This window comes from Amblyomma americanum, chromosome 1 (assembly GCF_052857255.1).
Source record: "Amblyomma americanum isolate KBUSLIRL-KWMA chromosome 1, ASM5285725v1, whole genome shotgun sequence".
Classification (NCBI taxonomy): domain Eukaryota; kingdom Metazoa; phylum Arthropoda; class Arachnida; order Ixodida; family Ixodidae; genus Amblyomma; species Amblyomma americanum.
Window position 1 is genome coordinate 112735308 of NC_135497.1, and position 19282 is coordinate 112754589.

The window sequence follows — 19282 nt, forward strand, 5'->3', positions numbered from 1 at the left end:
TTTACGTCTACAATCCTTACACGCATCAACCTTCCAATTCATGACCGAGAAAGCAGAGTCAATTTGGGCATTGCATTAGCCTATAAACAAGTGTCCAAGTGTTCCTGCCAGCATGTCACCAGGACGTACTTCCCTGCTAGGTATCTTACGTGCCAGCTCCGTTTCACGGGAGTGTACTAGATGTGTCTTGTGCAAATCATCAGTTTGCTCAGAGGCAAACTTGCTCACATTTACAATGATGTTCCGGGCATCAGCGCAGACATATGGTGGAAACTGGACTCTTCCGTCACGAATGCGCCGGTATGTCTCCTGCCGGGTCTCAGATTCGAAAGGCGGCGTGCCGACCAGGAACTCGTAGATGATTATGCCCAGGGCCCAATGGTCAACCTTCTCATCGTACACAATGCCCTCGACGATCTCTGGTGCCAGGTAATCTAGTGTGCCGCACCTGGTCGCCCGCCTGCAGACCGGGTTGCAAGAACCACAATTAGAGGACAATGAAGCGCAATTAAATACAAGAAAGGATGCTAAAGCAGTATCTTTGCTCCTGCTGCCAGATGATAAGTCTTACAGGCCAGTTGGCCAGACCACACAAACAGATGGGCATTCAGAACAGAACAAGAATAGAGGATGGCATCGCAATTCTGTGGGCAATGACAGAAGGCTAGTTGTGAAATGAAGACAGAAAAAGCTAGGGGGTACTGCACTGTTAGTTCCTATGCAGGATATTAACGAAAAGGCTGGAAAAACATGTCGGCAATCTGTATTGACGACACGCACTGAAATCCAGAACTTTGAAATGAGCACACCATAAATATTTTCCTGCGGGAAACTTCTGTATATACAATGCTGTTTCGAACATTTTAAAACATTAATAAGTCAACTGAATACCCTCTTCAATTCTGTGCCAAGCAGTGTACATTCAGAACTATTTGAACCCTAAAAGACCCAATGAATCAATCTTGCACCGTTGAAAATTGCTACCAACATGGTCCGAAACTATGGTTGAATATAACAGCCGGTAATGATCAAGATACTGTACTGTCTTACACAATGGCCAACACAAAAAACCTTTGGGTGACACTGGCGCTCACCTTACGACTATGATTTGAAACCATTAAAAATTCCCTTTGATTGTTTGTGAGTTCCTTGGTACACCCTTTCACAGATATCGACACGCTTGCTACCATAACAATCTGCTTTATTACACATCAATGTCCATATTAACTGGTGATGCTAATTCGTGACCTTAAGTAACTCAGTGTTCTTGTAATTTAATTCCGCTACTGTGTGGTGTTAGGCGCTCGTACAAGGCCTCCATTTATACACTGAAGAGACATTTTTCGGTGGTGTAGAGGTAGAGTGCCCAGCTCCTGGCCCAAAGGAAAGTGGTTCGATTCCGCTTGACCACCTGTTCACCGTAAAACTACTTTTCTCGGCCACTACCCTCTTTACCAGTCAGGATGATCCAGTCACACCGGCACAGTCGCCGGGTTTTCTGTTGAACGGGATCTTTAAACCTAACGAGTTATAAACTGACCACAGGAATAGCTGCCACCTGTAGCTATCAATGATAGCCAGCAATAAAAAAATGTGCTGAAGAAATATATGGCTAAAGCCTCCAATTTTCAGCAACAGAAAGATTACAATTCCAAGAATGAAAAATAAGGAATCGGCAACATGCTACGGGAAGCCTCCCGCATGTTAATGCAGTGACCTTTCACACAGCACACGTCTCCTCTGCTTCGCTTCTTCGTGCACTGAACTGCCCAGTTCTGGGCACATCAGCCCTTTTTCTCTTACTTCTCGCGGCTTCTTTCCAATGCCTCCTCTTTTTCAGCAACCTGTGACGCGTTCTTTCCACATTTTCAGCAACTCTCTTCACAATGTGTGCTGGGCGCTTTACCTCAATGGCACCTGTCGGCAAGTTTAATTTTCCTCGCACCTCTGAAGTTTGGCGAGAGAGCTTGCTGTGGTTACGGACAGAGTTGCGAGACTGTTTTCTCCGCTCTGCTCTTAATGCTTTTCCGGAGCACCAATCACACGATCCTGCAGACGTCGAACAAGTCCAGGATTCGAGGACATCAATTTCAATTGTGAACGAACGGTGGAATATTGTAAGGTACTGTTAGGGAACTATTGACAAAATGGTCCATTCTTTTCATGCATAGTAAACCTTCCTTTTAAGATTGTCGAACGCTTGCATAGAGTAGTATAGAGTGCCACAGAAAACAAATAGAGAACTTTTTTGATGATAGTAAAATGTCAACACCAAAAAATACAGGCCTGTAGAGGGGAGATCTACTGATATTTTGATTATTACAGTTGAATTCTACTATATGAAAAAAATTGAGTTCACGAACTCCCAATTGAAAATGCACAGGTCCAGAATTTATCGGCATGTGGCCCATTTCACTGTATCACAGCTAACTTCACAGGTCCAGCCCTGGCTCTTCACACGCACAGTTCGCGAACACCTTCCCAGTCGCTGCTGGCGAGTGGCCGTAGTATATGCCATGCTAAAATTCAATTTAGCATACAGTTTACTGTGCTACAACTGAGAATGAGAGATTTACTGGAGGCGACGACTGCAGTGAGAAATGTTTTACGGCGACATCCTAGCAGGCAGCACCTTACTATTACTCGAACGTACTTTTCAAAAGCAACTCAGGTGGGTCTTCACAAACCTTTTGGGTTGGTAGCCACATCACACTGCTTCGAGTCCTCTCGAAGGCCACCACGAACCAGTTTTCAAAAACACAGTGGAAAAGTTTTAAAACAGCGGAAACAGCACATCGACACTGAAACTGAGCCCGCGGCCAGAAGCTAGAAAAACTCATATGCGTGCTGAATGGCTGAAGTAGTGACTGAGAATGAAGAGTATTTTGATAAAATGCTTAAGACTACCAAATACAAGCCTCAGAATTTTGTTACTGAAGAGAGAAGTGCGTATGGATGTGCTGGAATTGTATGAGAGTCTAAAATGCAGTGTTGCCCACAGATAACAACAGAACCGAAGCTGTGAAAATGACAAGTTTCAAACTCTACTTGAGCCCAAATTAAATGTCGCATGGCTGCCAAACTCTGCGAAAGCAATCGGGAACGAGAGAAAAACCTACAGCACAAGTTCAATTAGAATAGGGTAACCTTCAAAAATCCACGAACATAACTGTTTCAACACATAGCGTCTGAACCACGGTTCGAAGATGCTACATGTCTACGTATGGCAACATGTGTTGCGTGAACAAGGCGACTATTCCCAGCTTAGCACGTCAGGTTGTTAAGCGGGTGGACAAAAAAGACTTAGGCCCGTTTGTGCAATAACAAGCAACTTGAACTTAAGGCTTAAGGGGTTTGAACATCACAAAACATCTAAGACTACGAGGCACGCCGCAGTGAATGGCTCTCGAAATTTCGACCACCTGGGTTTCTTTAACGTTCACTGACATCGCACAGTAGATGGGCCTCTTGAATTTCGCCTCCATCGAAATTCGACCGCCGGGGCCGGGATCGAACCCTCGTCCTTTCGAGTCAGCAGCCAAGCGTCATAACCACTGAGCCACTGCGGCGACCAGCAACTTGAATGGTGGTTCGCCTTCTAACCACTTTCGTGTGTTTAAGTTGTTTCCATAAATACTCATTTCAGAGTGAATAAATGCGTTCAGTTAACAAGAATTGACAGTCAATTCACAGAGGACTAGCATAAAAATTATGGCTTCGTAATTTACCTAATGAGAGTTTCTGTAAGAAGGCCAACAAGCAAGCTTTATGCAGAACAAACATCAATTTTGCAGCCGTTGGCTCGTGAAAAGGCCAAAAGAAGCAAAAACATTAACAATGTAGAAACAAGCCTCCCATGTCTAAAACATTTACATGCACTGCATGCATAGTTTTGACCGAGTGGTTGAGGCTCCTTGGGCTGCCGTGCCAAGGAATTCAGGTTTGATGCCTGCACTGGGCAGATATCCGCTTTTTCTTTTTCCGGGCTGCTGCTTATATCGGAAAACGAAAGAGTCACCTTATAAATAGCCTACAAAAGCCTGCAGCAACGTTAGCCTGCAACAATGGCTGAATTCATAATGACCTGCGAAAATAGCCAGAAACAATGAGTTATTGCCCATTTATGGTTTTCATGTAAAAATCACTGACAAAAACTTTACCTTAGACCCCTTAGAGGAAATTTTGCTGCCAATAAAAATTCGATCATCTGCTTATTCTACTACCCCGAATGAGTGCCAGAGATGAAGGCACGTTCGCGAACATTCAGTGATGCAAGCATTCTAAAATATAATTTTTGCTGAAACATATTTTTTCCTACCTGTGATTAGAGAATAAACAGACATAGTTCTTCAGCATTAACATGTATATCAGTGAAGTTCATGAAGTTTAAGCCACGCTCTTGCACAACCTTTCCAGATTTAAAATCTTCATTACTCACGATAACAGTGGCCGCTATCTGGATGTGGTGCCACATCACAGCACCATGAAACATTTTGACTTCACAGCAGAACATTAAGAGTCAAGTTTCAACTCTGCATGAACGAATAATCTAGAGGAGGAGGAAGAAGATAAACAACATTATTTAGTCGCCTGCAGAACGACACGATGACTGAATGGCGCCGCGGTGCAGGCCCTGACGTCTTCTCAGCGGGTGGTCTCTAATCAACTCCTGCGCGTGTTACTACCGCGGTCGGTCGCCCTAAAGGGCAACGTTCCATCGGACTCGCTCGGCCTTTGTATTTAAAGAGAAATGATCAACACCTCTCTGCACATTTTCGCCTGCCTCTACCCAAGGGGTATTTCAGGAGAGTGCGACGTCAACTGTTGTGAGCCCCGCCATCCAGCTTACCCATGCGATGCTGCCAATAATTCCGATTGTTTAGAATTATGGTATGTAAATTTTCTAAAAAACACACTGGCATAGCAAGCAAGTGTGTTGTCGCACTAGTGCAGCCTTGCAAGCAGTGAAATCTTTAGGCTCACAAACTGCAGTCCGCTCTAACAGCTGGTCGTATCTTTGCAAGATTTCCGACCCTCAATCGGTAAACCTTGCTGTATAGTAGGCTCTAATGCCTTCCCACTTGCCGACTAACCTGGTTAAGCTTGGTTAACTGCTGCTCTCTTGGAGGGAAGGGTTGCAATACCATGCGTACCACTAAATGACTGGAAGCCCGTCTTGGCAATAATATGGCACAGCTGCAGTTCAGGTTCTGGGTTCATGGCAAGGTGCCGGTGAGTGCTGTCTCAACAGAATCAAGTGGCAGGCTTGGTCACAGAGGTGCTTAGCAGGAGCTGCATCGCCAACTGGCTAGTAGTTGACTGTTCATCCTCAGTCTGATTGACGATTTACAATGTCCATAGACCCTGACACCAACAGGCATACCATTAAAGGGGCTCTGAAAGGGGCTCTGATAAAGTTGCATTATGCCTGAAATGTTAAAGAACGCTGCTTCACGAGTACTGTCCAAGAAGAATTTTTTAATGCGCTTTGTAGAAACAGAGTTATCTGTAGTCAAAAATTGAATTTGGCCTCTTCGCGCCTTTTTTTCTCCTCTCGTCACTTTTTGCACATTGGAAGGTCGGTGCTCCTCCGCCGGCTCCACCTCCGGGGGAGAGCTCTCTGACCCACCGGAACTACACGGCTTATTATCCGCGGCCTTGGTAGATGCCTGACGTCGGAAGGAATCTAACCAATAGCCATCACTCAACTTGTATACAAATATGCGAGCGACGGAGGAGGGTCAGAACATGAAAAAGTCGCGAGGAAGGGTTCGCCATCTTTCGCGCGTGATTGTGAGATCTCTGCTGCATGAAGGAGCGTATAATTTGGCTCAGGCGTTCATGACAAAACAATGCAGTGATTGAGCAAGTTGGTGTCCTCTACTCGTAAGGTGTTTCAGAGCCCCTTAAGGCTATAGAGAATATTTGGGTAAAGCCGAGTTGACCTTTGGGCAACCACATACGCTTTTATGTTCTTTGTATAGCAGCTGGTTCACTGGACCAGTATTATCCGGCGTGCCAGCTGCACCAAGTTTATTTCATGGCATGTTGAACATGGACTGTATTAGGCCACGTAGCACATAGTTACAACCCATTAACTTGCACTGTTAAACTACACACTGTTAACCTACAGCCTGTGTTGTAACAAAACGTGAAAAACATCTGTAGTTCATTCCACAGAGCTGTCCAGTCCGTAAATTACCCACAGTTCATGCAGCAGAGAGGCCTCCGTGTCACAAACTAAACAGTGCAACTGCCACGCCACAGCCAGAGATGTGAAAGGCCCCTGAGCAGCAATTAACTCACCTTCACCTTCAGTTTAGCATCAAATCTTAATATTTTCAAGGCCACTGTGGCATACATCTCCCGCAAAGACAGTGCTAAATGTATGTTGTTGCATACCAAGACCTGCACATGTGCAGCACCAAGAATGCGTATTCACATACCACATTTTTATATTTTCCTGTACGTCATGTTTTTTTTAATTTTACATCTGTGAGTCATATAGTACAATGAAAAATCATGCACTGCCACACGGCATCTTTTGGCATGACCAGTAACTAATCTGAAGAGAAAACCAATGCCTCCAACCCCAGTACACCTCTGCCCTCCACATCCAGACACCAGAAGACTCCATGGAACCCAGTGACGAAGCCAAGTGCATCTCAGTGCCCTGCTGAACTTTTTCATAGTGTGGCGTCCTAACCTTTTTCGAATCAAATTGCCCACTCAACCATTCACTGTTCTTTCTTACTGAATGTGATGGCGGCTCGCGGTGGGGTGGCTCTGGTGTTAGCGCGTTACGCTACCTAGCCGGAGTACTTGGGTTTGAACCCAACTGCGGTGGCCGCGTTTCGATGGAGGCGAAACGCAAAAGGCGCACATGTGATGTGCGATGTAAGTGCACATTAAAGATTCCCAGGTGGTCGAAATTATTCTGGAGTACTCCACTGCAGCACCCATATCTCTTCTTTCACTCCCACCTTCCTTCCCTGATGCGCATTTGAGGTGTCAAACATGAAGCAGGACAGTTACTGCACCATTTCCTATTCTCAAAAACCACTTTTTTTTGACGCCGCCTGAGAATGTTTGCTGGAGAATGTGTGCTGGAGAATAGGATCCGGGAAGCAGGAAGACTGTATGACGAGAGCAATATTATCAGGACTGGCGTAATTCAAACCTTGCAGATGCAGACCTGCAAGAGCTCCCCAGCTGATAAAGCCAACCAAAAAGAAAAAGCACACCAGAGAAATAAAGCACCCTGGCCAGTGCTCGAGGATTGTCTGCACATGGCAGCTGCCGCAAGTGTATCACACTCTCCGACGAAGAGCCCTCAGTGTTTTTATAGCACTTTCCGAATGAGCAGGTGTGTATTATAAAATAGTGATATTTGTGTGAGACTTTTTGTGTAAAACTGCCATTTGCAGGGGGTGAAACTTACAGACTGAAAAATACTGAAAGCCAGGTAGCGTCGCCCTTCTTTAATGTTTAATTTTGTTGTGTCATTTTTCAGGCAGAGATGGTGTGAATGCTCACGTCAGAGGATTACACAGTGTTATCTTGGTGGAGCACAGCCTCGGCTGGCATCTGTGCATCCACCAAGAAGGAAAGCTATTACATGCATGGGTAATTCTTGAACTCTTACAGCTCTCCTAATACAGCCCAACACAGGAGGACATTTCATCGCTAAATGACTGACATCCGTCACAATCAAATCAGCTAAGAATAAATCCCCGAAAAACAATGGTCATGCTTTTCCGAGCTTAAAAATAAAGGATTCCCAAGAGAGCGCTCAATTTTAGGCAGCGGATAGGACATAAAAGTTGTTGAGCAGCACACCATTCTTGAAGCTACGTTCTCTTATTTAACCTGAGATTTACATGCCGAGAAAATATATCCGAAACTCGTTTGTAACTTGAGCTGTATCGCTAACCCACACGCTTCTTCCAAAAAATAAAACGGATATATCCGACGTTGTTTGCTTAGTAAATTATTACAATCTTGTGTGGCTGACCATCAATTTAAACAAAATTTAAGTTTTACAGAAACAGGCTAGTCATCAATGATTGAAACAAAAGCTGCACTTTCCACCCAGGCTTCACACGCCTGACGTCATACCATGTGACTGCACCACCAGCGTCGAGCATCCACCGTACCACGTGACATGAACACGTGATTAGGCGTATACAGAGAGAAGCTCGCCACGCTCCCTTCAGTCTGAGCTTTTGCTCCGGTCTTTTGCTTGTTTCATTAGGTACAACCGATTTAAATCCCATCAATTTTCCGATGCGTAAAGCCCGAGCAAGATCTTGCTATGTTTCTAGGTTTGTGACAAGAGCATAGATTAATAAATAAATTATAAAGTAAACATTGCCATGACTGGGATTCGAACCCGTGGCACCATGAACAGATCAGCTTCGCTGACCAGTGCACGATAGCATTATGCTACCAACGCAGCCGAACACGCCTTGCGTTAATCTGCACCACACATGCGCGCTGTGCATAACACAATGACATCTTGATCAACTTCCATCAGCTTAACCTCGAACAGACCTTTACCCGATTCTAATTTTGTTGCCAGACGTGCCGACGGTCCAACAAAGAAAAACCATGAGCCAGCCAGGCTAAGCAAATTGTTTCGCATTTTAGCTGTGTTAAAACCCTGCCATTTCTAGTTGTGATGCTGATCTCCTACCCTACTTTTTTCAGCTGAATAAAATTCTTCGAATAAACCATTTTTATGAGAAAAAATTTTTCAACTCAATCATCCATCTGCTTTAAACAAGCTTTACAGTTTCTAGACGTTAAACATCCCAAAGAGACTATGGCCATGAGCTGCCGTATGGAGGGCAGTACACGGGCATCTAGCATTTCATCTCGATTGAAATGTGATTGGTGCTGTCAGAATCGAGTCCGCGTCTTTTGGGTCAGTAGCCTAGCGCCATAACCACCGTGGCATGCCAATATTTCACATTTTTGCGAGCAAAGAATGCGAAGGAACCTTCAGAGACAATGATGCCCTTGATGCAAGTGCAATGCATGGCTAATTGTCATGTAGTGGTGAAGGCAATCCAGGCATTGAGGACGACCGTGAAAGAAAGCCTCTAAAAGAAACTGTTATTCGGCTGACCTGCGCCCACAATTAACTGAATGGTTCGTCGGTGGAGAAAGCAGCTAGTATGCTCAGAGGTCGTCGGTGCGCCTGCAGCTCTTGGTCGTGCTGAATTTAAACCTGATAGGGAACATTCGAGATATGACGTGCAAAGTTACCACAACAGTCTTGAACAACGCAGATTTGGCTCTGGCTGGATGCGATCGATCAAGATGAATCGGGTCACGTTTTGCATCACAAAGGTATAAAGCCGCCTGCCGGCAGATTTGAAGAACAAACATTGAGTACAATATATTTATGCGTGGCTGTCGTGTACCAGGCTCTGAGAACCAGCTCTTTTTGGCTGATCTGAATTGAGGAAGATTGCCCTCTAATCCCTCATACACATGCCGTTACCTCTATACATTTCCTTTCTCACCACGGACAACTACCTCTTGAAAGTTGTAGTGCCATTATATGCGCATGCATGTGTATACACAGGCACTGCAGATTATTACAGGAAAGCACTACTGTGAAGGACAAATCAGCTTTTATTCAGCAAATTAGAGTATCACCATACATCCCGAACCCCGCTTTAAAAAGAGTTTCATAATCAGCCTCATTCATTTTCCAGCTTGTTATTAAGATGTTCAACTGGGTTATCGTAATACACTGAAATTTAAACACATCACTTGCGTATCTCACTGATGAAGAATGGCGTGACAGTAGATTAGTGTGTTTTAACTTTTACGTGCCAAAAACTGCCGTTCGCTGTGACATAATACAGCAGAAGGCCAATATTTCAAATATTGGCGTTTCTTTAGTGAGCACCAAAATCTCAGCAAAAAGGTGGATTTGCATTTCGCCCCTGTTGAAATGGAGCAGCAATGGCCGAAGATGAACCAAGATCTTGTGTGCTGAGAAGCCAAATGCTATGGCCACTGCGCTGCTGTGTAAGGTGCACAAGGTGCACAACAGAAGCAAAGATGCACACAAAACAAGGCTGTAATACAGTCTCCTTTACATTCACCCAATCCCCAGGTACAAAGAAAAGAGATTGCAAGTTGAAAAAAAAAATGGTTGATACACTTACCTTGAATAGGGCGTGTGTACGGACCAGCCAAAGTCCGCAATCTTTATTTCTCCATTGATGCCCAGGAGCAGGTTCTCGGGTTTGATGTCGCGGTGGATGACATTTAGACTGTGGCAGACCTTGAGTGCATTACACAGTTGGTAGATGTACTGCACAAGAGGAAAAGGCCCATCAGAACCTCAAGAGCATGGCAACCGTGCCCTGTTGTTTTACACAGCACCGCTATATATGTCGTGGTGGTTTTATTAGTGGCTCCAGAATGGTCTCTTTGTCAATGGTATATCTTAAACCTTCAACACTTAACGTTGCTCAAATGCTGTTGCCGTCTAAATATACTACAAGAGGTATGAAGTATGTGACCAAGCAGCATGGCTAACAGCACTAGTGGACTGCACGAGGGAACAAGCCACCAGAACTGATGTGCTTCTTCGATGGCTGACTTTGGAACTGTAAGCGGTCTTGTGAATCATGTTAAAATCTAGCATAAATTTTCGGCCAATAACATTTCTGAAAACACCACTCACTTGGCTTTTTCCGGAGAGGGTGGATGATGGCCATTAGCTGCATAAAACGGCAGCAAGTGGCCTCAATATACTACCGTACTCTGTGCACTACAGACACAGACACCAAAAGTCTAAAAAAGGCCTGGAACACTACAGATGAAATAACAGTTCAGTGCTTGTCAAAGTACCCCAAGTCATAATGTAGGTGACATACATTGTACTTAAGAACAAACTGGCCTCTCGCTTTTTGCCTAAATCGATATGTGACCGCTGTGACCGGGATCGAAAATGCGTCTTTCGTTTCAGCAGCCGAGCACCATAACCACTAAGCCTCTGCGGCGGCTTGTTGAACACGTCTCTGGACCGTTAAGCCCCTAGTGAAAGCAAGACGAGTAAATCCTTTAAATCAAATTTTGTTTCAAGTGCTGGCACTGCGATTTTCCGCCTCATATACACACCAATGGAATGCTAGCCTGACTGACAAAGCTTTATCATGATGAAATAATGGAATTATATGCATTCGCACATATATTTGTGATGTGATATTTTTCAGAATTGTTTTTGAAGGCTGAGTTTTCTCAGAATTTCTAATTACCAATTGGCATCTACTATCACACTTAGCTAGAAGCTGCCAACCGCAGCTTAAAACTACCATCTCATGCTGCGTAGCACAACCAAGTCTACCAGGATCACGATGAGTACCTAAAAAAATTCCTACACACAGTATGAGCAAAACAATACATAAAAAGCTGTCGTAAACCATTCTCCCCGTTAACATTCAGCAAAAGCATTGCTTGTGAGGTCGCTGCCGAAACTCGCGAAGAAAAATAGGCAGGTGCACATATTTAAATTGAATCTTATCTCCAGGGAAAGGGAGCACAAAGCCATTGTATGCCAGTGCTCATAAGGTAGGCACCCGATGGCAGTGTAGTTTGAAACAACTATCTCCCGCACATGAGGCAGGGTATTGCATGGGGTTACCCGAGGAGGCAAATGCGCACTGAACCCTGCTTATTTTTATTTCTGGCTGGCCTTTGCCCTGATCCTACGTATTGTAGTCACTACCTGATCTCATGCCCTTATGTTTCTCATCCGTCAGTAGTGAAGCTGCGGCTCATTTGACCTTCACAGTTATGACTGTGTTCCAAAACAATAAGGCTACGGAAGCCAATTATGGCGCATAGTTGACAAGCTCAGAAAATATGCACAAGTTGTGCAAAAGGTGATTATAAAGGGCTCAAGAACAATCTGGCCCAGAGTCTCCTCCAACGTATACCAAAATCTTGCATACAGCTGGTTCAACATCAAGCCTCAACCGCCGTGGGAAAGGCAATTTATGTTTATATCTTTAAAATTTATCACATCCAGTGATGTTGCACAGCAGTGCAAGTGGTTAACACAAAGCAGAGCCTCGTTTGTTGTGGGTGCAGTGTACAGCTCTAAACAGAGAGGGCACCACATAAACGGCCAAGCTATAGGCTAAGCCCTGGCAAGTCTGTCGCCATAAAAACTGAAACAAGAGGCAAGTGGCACAACAGACAGCGAGTACCAATATTGAGCATGTATGGAAGTATAAATTCTAAGGAAAGCTGTTCAGTATAACAGCACTGTGTCTCACTGGGATCACCTAGAAGAGATCACAGTGGTGCAGAAGCAGGCAGGGTGCTTACTGTGGCAGCTCTCTGGTCGGTGAATCTCCCTTCTCTGGTGAGATGACGGTACAGCTCCCCCTGGGGCGCATACTCGAGAATGAGGTACACCCGGGATTCGTCGTGGAACCAGTTGTAGAGGCATAAGATGTTTGGGTGCCTGCATGAGGGACACCATTTTTCACGAGTTGCTTACCTCTGCAGCTACATACAGTTGTAGCTAGGAAACCTGGGTGTGGCCCTTCCTTGCGTTAAATTCAGTTTAGGAGCAGATATGAACCAATTTTAAAGAAAAAATTTTATTTGCTGCAACATTGAGCAGGTTAAATACAACGGTGCAGTTTGGTGCGAAAAGCCTGGCAATCCCATGGCTGGCCTTATGAGTAGTACTAATGAGGAAATTTCAGATACCTTTCAAAAAGAGTGCACCATACTCTCCAAATGAATTAAAAGACCAAACTTTTTTCATCCGAGAATACCGAAGGCCTGAGACCGTACAATACAAGAATCTGAGCGCATTCGAAGCACTTTGGCAGTAGCGGCAGAGCGGGGCGGACGTCGAATAATCCGTTCTTCGCTGTGTTTTACAGTCGCAGATGCTGCAGTGTTTCCGCGGTGCTTCGGACAAGAATCTCACCGTGGCCTGTTTTCCTTGGGAAGGCTGAACTCAAGCACTGTTTTCAAGCATCGTTTCCATATCAGCAAGACGGAGCCAATCAACGGGAGCCGACGGCTGTGACGAAAGCTGCGGAAACTTTTGCAACTAGGGGCGTAGTTCGCCATGCACTTTGGCCGCAGCGGCAGAGCGGGGCGGACGTCGAATAATCCGTTCTTCGCTGTGTTTTACAGGTTGGTCAAACCTGCTAGTCGATATTGGTCACCATGACTCGGGGTTGCAAATGTCGCGAGAAACTAAAGAATGACGATAACGCCATCACATGCAGTGAGTGTGAATTTTGTTTTCATGGCGCGATATGTTCAGGCATGAGTGAAACGACATTTGTTTCAAAACATTGGTCGGCTAAGAAGGTTTGGAATTGTGAAGCGTGTAAACGTTCGACTGGAGGCAAGGGTGACGCCTCAAACGGTGACTCGAATACGGATGCCGACCTTAAAGTACTTATTGTGGAAATGAACAGGAAATTGACTTCCCTTCTCCCTCTCACTGAAAAGCTAGATGCAGTAGAGAGCTCAATCCAGATGCTACATGAAGAGTTTGCCACTATAAAAGAGCGCCTTGATACGCAGGATAAGGAAATCAAAGGAATTAAAGGCAGAATTGATAAGCTCGAGAGAGATGCTGGCTCAAAAGATATAACTCGGTTACAACTCAGTGTCCATGACTTAGAATGGCGCAGCAGGCGCTTGAACATAGAGATTCATGACATTCGTGAGGCGGAAGGAGAGGACCTCTTGTCAAAAGTCAACAAAGTGGCGGACAAGATTGGCATGAACCATCTCACTGAGGTGGACACCCTCGCACTTCATATGATGTCGGCGAAACCAGGAAAGACAAAAGCTGTGATTGCCCGTTTTGTAAGGCAGAATCTTCGAGACGCTTTACTGCAGAAACGGGTGGTTCTTAGGGAAAAATACGACTCAGTGTACATCACAGAAAACATGGCCAACTGTTCCAGAGTATTGTTGCAAGCCACAAAAGAGTGGGCTAAACAGGCTGGCTTTGCATATGTGTGGCATGTCAATGGCAAAATTTTGGTGCGTAGAAAGAGTGGCGATGGCGCTAAGGTTATCAAGAGCATGAGTGACCTCTCCACACTTCGAAGCTAAATGCCTTTTTCGTGTAGTCGGGAACCCGTGATCCTTATCTTGAAATGGCGCACCTAGGGCACGTTACCTTAGAAGAACTCTTAAAAGAGCTTGGTGGTCAGACACATGGTTACCTTCTTTGTTTTCACCTAAATGCACAGTCTGTGTTCAACAAGGTTGCGGAACTAGAATCCTTGTCAAAAAAGCTTGAGAATTGTTTTGATGTTCTGATGAAAACAGAAATATGGCAATCAAGCAGTTGTGACACTTTTGACCTTCCTGATATGTCAACTTTTTCTGTTAATAGAACCTCTCGTCGCGGTGGTGGTGTGTCTGTGCTAGTAAGCTCTCTTGTACAGCCTGTCTTGCTTTCAGAATTTTCTTGTGTCACAGATAGTTTTGAGATTATTTGTCTGCAAGTGAAAGATGCTGCATTTGCAACTTGTTCTCGCATCCGGATGGTTATCTCCTTGAATTTTTTGTGTTTTTAGATAATTTATTGTCATTTGTTAACCAAAACAGATACAATGTGATACTTGCCGGTGATTTTAACGTTGATATGAGTAGCAATAGTACGAAGAAAACATATTTTGAAAATGTATTGCTATCTAATGGCTGTATAAACCATATTACTTCTCCCACACGACTAACGACACGTCCATGTAAACAATTCTTGACTTAGTAATAACAAATTATGATGCTAACCTTGTCAGTTCCAGTGTTCTCACTTACCCTATTAGTGATCACTTGCGTGTGTTTTGTAGCATAAAATTTAGTACTCGGGGAAACTCTGACCATAAAGTGTTTAATCTTTTAGAGCCTGTTACACCTACCCTCTTAGAAGCTTTTTATCATGAGTTAGAAACAGTTTGCTGGGACAACGTTCTTCAGGCATCAAATGCGAACACAACTTATGATGCCTTTTTGAGTTTGTTTCTTTCGGTATACCAACGTCACTTCGTTTTCAAACGCCATACGGGTAATAAGAGATGTTGAAAACCAAGGGTGACAAAGTACCTATTGAAGAAGATAGAAAAGAAAGAACGTCTGTTTAAAACATTTATGCGAACTCGTACAGCATCTGATCTCGCTACGTTCAAAAAATTTCGTAATGACTTGACTAAGCAGCTAAGAAAAGCAAGAAAACTGTACTATGAGAATATGTTCGGTTCCAACGTAAAGCGCACTGACTTAATGCGGAATAACTTAAATACACTGATGGCTCGGAGCGAGAAAAAACAGAGTTGAAGAAATTTTTCACGAAGGACAGATGTCAAAAGGAGAAGAAATGGCAAATATTTTTAATGACTACTCTGTTAACAGAGATTCTACTAAAAACCAGGCATCATACAAAACTTTAGGGCAGAAAAACTCTAGCACAATATTTTTTGAACCAACAGATGCAAATGAAGTGTGTTCTCTTTTTTTAGTTTAAATAATTCTCATAGTGTTGATGCTGACGGTATACAAATAAGACCCGTCAAGTATGTGATACGTATAATCAGCACCATTTTAGCGCATATTTTTAATTTCTGCATTTCTACAGCTTTTTTTCCTACAAAAATGCAAGTCGCCAGTGTGATAGCCTTATATAAGCAAGGAAATAAAAATGATGTATCGAACTACAGACCGATGTCAATTCTTCCTGCCTTTTCGAACGGTCTCGAGAAAATTATCTTAGATCGAATATCGCGCTTCTCCAGCAAGCATAATATAATAACTACTTCGCAATATGGCTTTAGGAGGGACATGTCTACAGAGCTGGCACTGTTGGACCATAAGGAATATATTCTAAAGCATTTAGTAGAAATGTATCGTTATGGGTATTTTTGTTGATTTTAGCCAAGGTTTTAATTATATTAGTCATACTATCCTTTTTGAAAAACTACATCATTATGGTATACGGGGACATGTTTTGGCTCTCCTTAAAATTTACCTATCATATAGATTTCAATATGTCGACATATATGGTGTTATTTCTCAGAGAAAAAAAATAATTTCAGGAGTCCCACAGGGTAGAATTTTAGGCCCTGTCCTATTTAATTTGTACATTATTGATATTGTACATATCTGCTCAGATACCAAGTTCGTTATATATGCCTATGTATGACACGAGTGCTTTGGTGCCATCACGTTCTGAAGCTGGAGGAATTACTAAAGCAAATATTTTTTTGCGCAAATTGGACTCGTGGACTTCCAGCAATCAATTAAAAGTTAACGCAAACAAAACAAAGGTGGTAGTTTTTCGACCAAAAATTAAACATATTTCGTTACAAGGAACCGTAATGTTTAGATCCGCTGCCATTGATGTGGTAGATACTGTCAAGGGGTTAGGGGTATATTTTACTTCAACTTTACAACGGAATGATCATGTAAACAGTCTAATCAGCAAACTGAGCTGCATAACTGGAATTTTAAATCGCAACCGCTATACTCTTCCAAAAAAGTTAAACTAATGGTCTACAACGCTCTCTTTGTCTCCCAACTAAACTACTCTCATTTAGTTTAGGGAACATCAACAAAAACTAATGTGTTGAAGCTTGAAAGGCTATAGAAAAAAATAGTACGAATAATTGAAAACATTCAAAACACAGCATCTTCTTCACATATCTTTGCTTTGCTTAATTTATTGAAAGTAAGAAATATATACGAATACAAATTATGCAGGCAGTATTGTTTAAGTGTCCAACGAGAGAGTACAGTTTTTACGGAAATGGCAGAATTAAGATCCAATTATCACACCTGCAGCACCAGAACTCCAGAACGATGGAAAGTTCCATAATGTCGCACTGCCTATGGACAACAAACCCTCCGGTATAATCTTCCGCGATTATTGAATGCTGCAGAAAAAGAAGGCGCAGATACTCAATATGTCTCTTCCAAATATATAAAAATATTTTGCTAATCATACTCTTTTTTGCGAATGAATGCAAAGGTATATCCTTATGTTCAATTACATTACATTGTTTCATTTTCGAAAAAAATTTTTTCTCCAGGCGTCCAAATCCAGTGCTCTATTGAAACTCTTATTTAGGCTTATTTTATTGTCTGATGCGATACAGGGCTGTTTTTCTTTTCTCTTTGCAACAACATAATGGGACTGTCTACTGCCCCACTCTGCTGGTGTATACACTGTAAGGGGGCGGAGGATTTTTCAAGCCGCAAATGTACAGCTTTTCCCTCCACCTCCGTCCACTTCTTTGTGGAGAATAAAACTTGTATATATATGTATGTATGTATGTATGTATGTATGTATGTATGTATGTATGTATGTATGTATGTATGTATGTATGTATGTATGCATGCACGTATGTATGTATGTATGTATGTATGTATGTATGTATGTATGTATGTATGTATGTATGTATGTATGTATGTATGTATGTATGTATGTATGTATGTATGTATGTATGTATGTATGTATGTATGTATGTATGTATGTATGTATGTATGTATGTATGCATGTATGCATGTATGCATGTATGTATGTATGTATGTATGTATGTATGTATGTATGTATGTATGTATGTATGTATGTATGTATGTATGTATGTATGTATGTATGTATGTATGTATGTATGTATGTATGTATGTATGTATGTATGTATGTGCACCCTGAACACGAATACCCCTACATGGGAGTAAAAAAGGAAGTAATCTGTCCTCGAGCACACCCCATTTTTACTCCTTTCTGTTTAGAGCGTGGTGCCCATACCACTTAACAAAGCACTCGCAAAAGAACTCATGACCCCAAATTCAAACGCTTCTTTGATCACAAAAGCAGCAAGCATGTATGCCCACGTGTGCGTAGGAGTCAATGCCAAAATGTCTCAGGAAACAATTGTGGTGTGGCTTCGAAAGGAAGACTCTGGATTCATGGGGTTTAATGTCCTAAGGAAACTCAGGCAAAAAGGGACGCTGTGGTGAAGGGTTCCAGTAGTTTCGACAACCTGGGGTTCTTTATCATACACGGACATCGCACAGTACACATGGCCTCTAGCATTTCGCCTTCATTGAAAGCTGACCTTCATGGCCGGGATTGAACCCGCGCATTTCATGCCAGCAGCAGAGCACCATAACCGCTGTGCCACTGCGGCGGCTTCTGAAGGAAGACCTAGAACTACATCTCCCTCAAGAATGCCCTTAAGGAATAAGCTAATGACACACTATTTTTCACCTTGCTTTACATTGAAAGCTTTCACAAACATTGAATGCGTTGCACATACTACTAGAAGCGGAATGTTCTGCAGCCTCGAGCTACCGTTCTAAAAATCATGATTTATTCTCAACAGCAGTGAAGGAAAAAAAAGACTCTGTAGCAATAAAGTCACTTAACACCAGCTCGTTATACCCATCTAATGGTTCAATATCAATTCATCTTCTCCATTCCTTCGAATATGATTAGTCCCGACTCCCGCCATTCCAAGCCGTTGATGGCTGTGTCGGCTGTCTTCCTTGTGTTCAGCATCAGTTATTGTTCTGAATGCAGCAAGTGGTGCAACAACTTTCATGCGTCATGTGCCATGCAGTGCAATATGAAATAGCAGCCTCACCTCAGGTGAGATTGAATCTCGATCTCCCTCCGCAGCTGGTGCTCCACGTTGTTCTTCTGGAGCTGCGACTTAAACATCACCTGCGTGGACGTTTTTCGCAATTCTTTTACGGGGCCTCTTTGTGGGCTATATGTGTTTTCAAAGCAAGTCGTAACCAAGAGTTTGAGATCTCAGCCAGCTACCAGCAGCTCTTACTTGCAATTGCATTGGTAGCGAATGCTCCATTGTAGTAACACGAAAACACACACATTCTCATGCTCGATAAAGCAGTCATCCGGTAGACCAGAGCCGTAACAAACATGCATGCCAGAGAGGGTGCTCTTGAGAACCTGCTACTTGTCATGAGATGTAGGTGGAAACTGGAAAAGGCATGCTTTTGAGAGTGGTGTGGGAGCACAAGAACACACTGCTATCACTGCCCCTTCTTTGTTGAAAACGGAAGTCTGGGATTTGCCCATTGCCTTCGAGCGCACAATGGCATGAATTGCTAGACCTAAGTAGCAAGCCTGCTCACTTCACTTCTGGTTAAAAATTTGGCCCGTCGTGACATGACCCACTAAGGCCGTCTGGCGTATTGGATGGCACAGGACAAGTGGCAACTACTACAACAGCTTGTAATTGCATAA

The 19282-nt window shown here is 43.3% G+C and overlaps 1 protein-coding gene across 1 annotated transcript in view; it reads right to left on the bottom strand.

The window, feature by feature from the left end:
* The window catches only part of LOC144134971 (aurora kinase A-A-like), a 32240-nt gene that overhangs the window by 2939 nt on the left and 10019 nt on the right, over nucleotides 1-19282 (bottom strand). Inside the window, exons 4-7 of the mRNA XM_077667760.1 lie at nucleotides 18657-18736; nucleotides 12358-12496; nucleotides 10185-10333; nucleotides 229-460 (exon numbers count right to left, since the gene is read on the bottom strand). Of these exons, the coding sequence (XP_077523886.1) occupies nucleotides 229-460; nucleotides 10185-10333; nucleotides 12358-12496; nucleotides 18657-18736 (600 nt within the window). The remainder of the gene's footprint in view (nucleotides 1-228; nucleotides 461-10184; nucleotides 10334-12357; nucleotides 12497-18656; nucleotides 18737-19282) is intronic.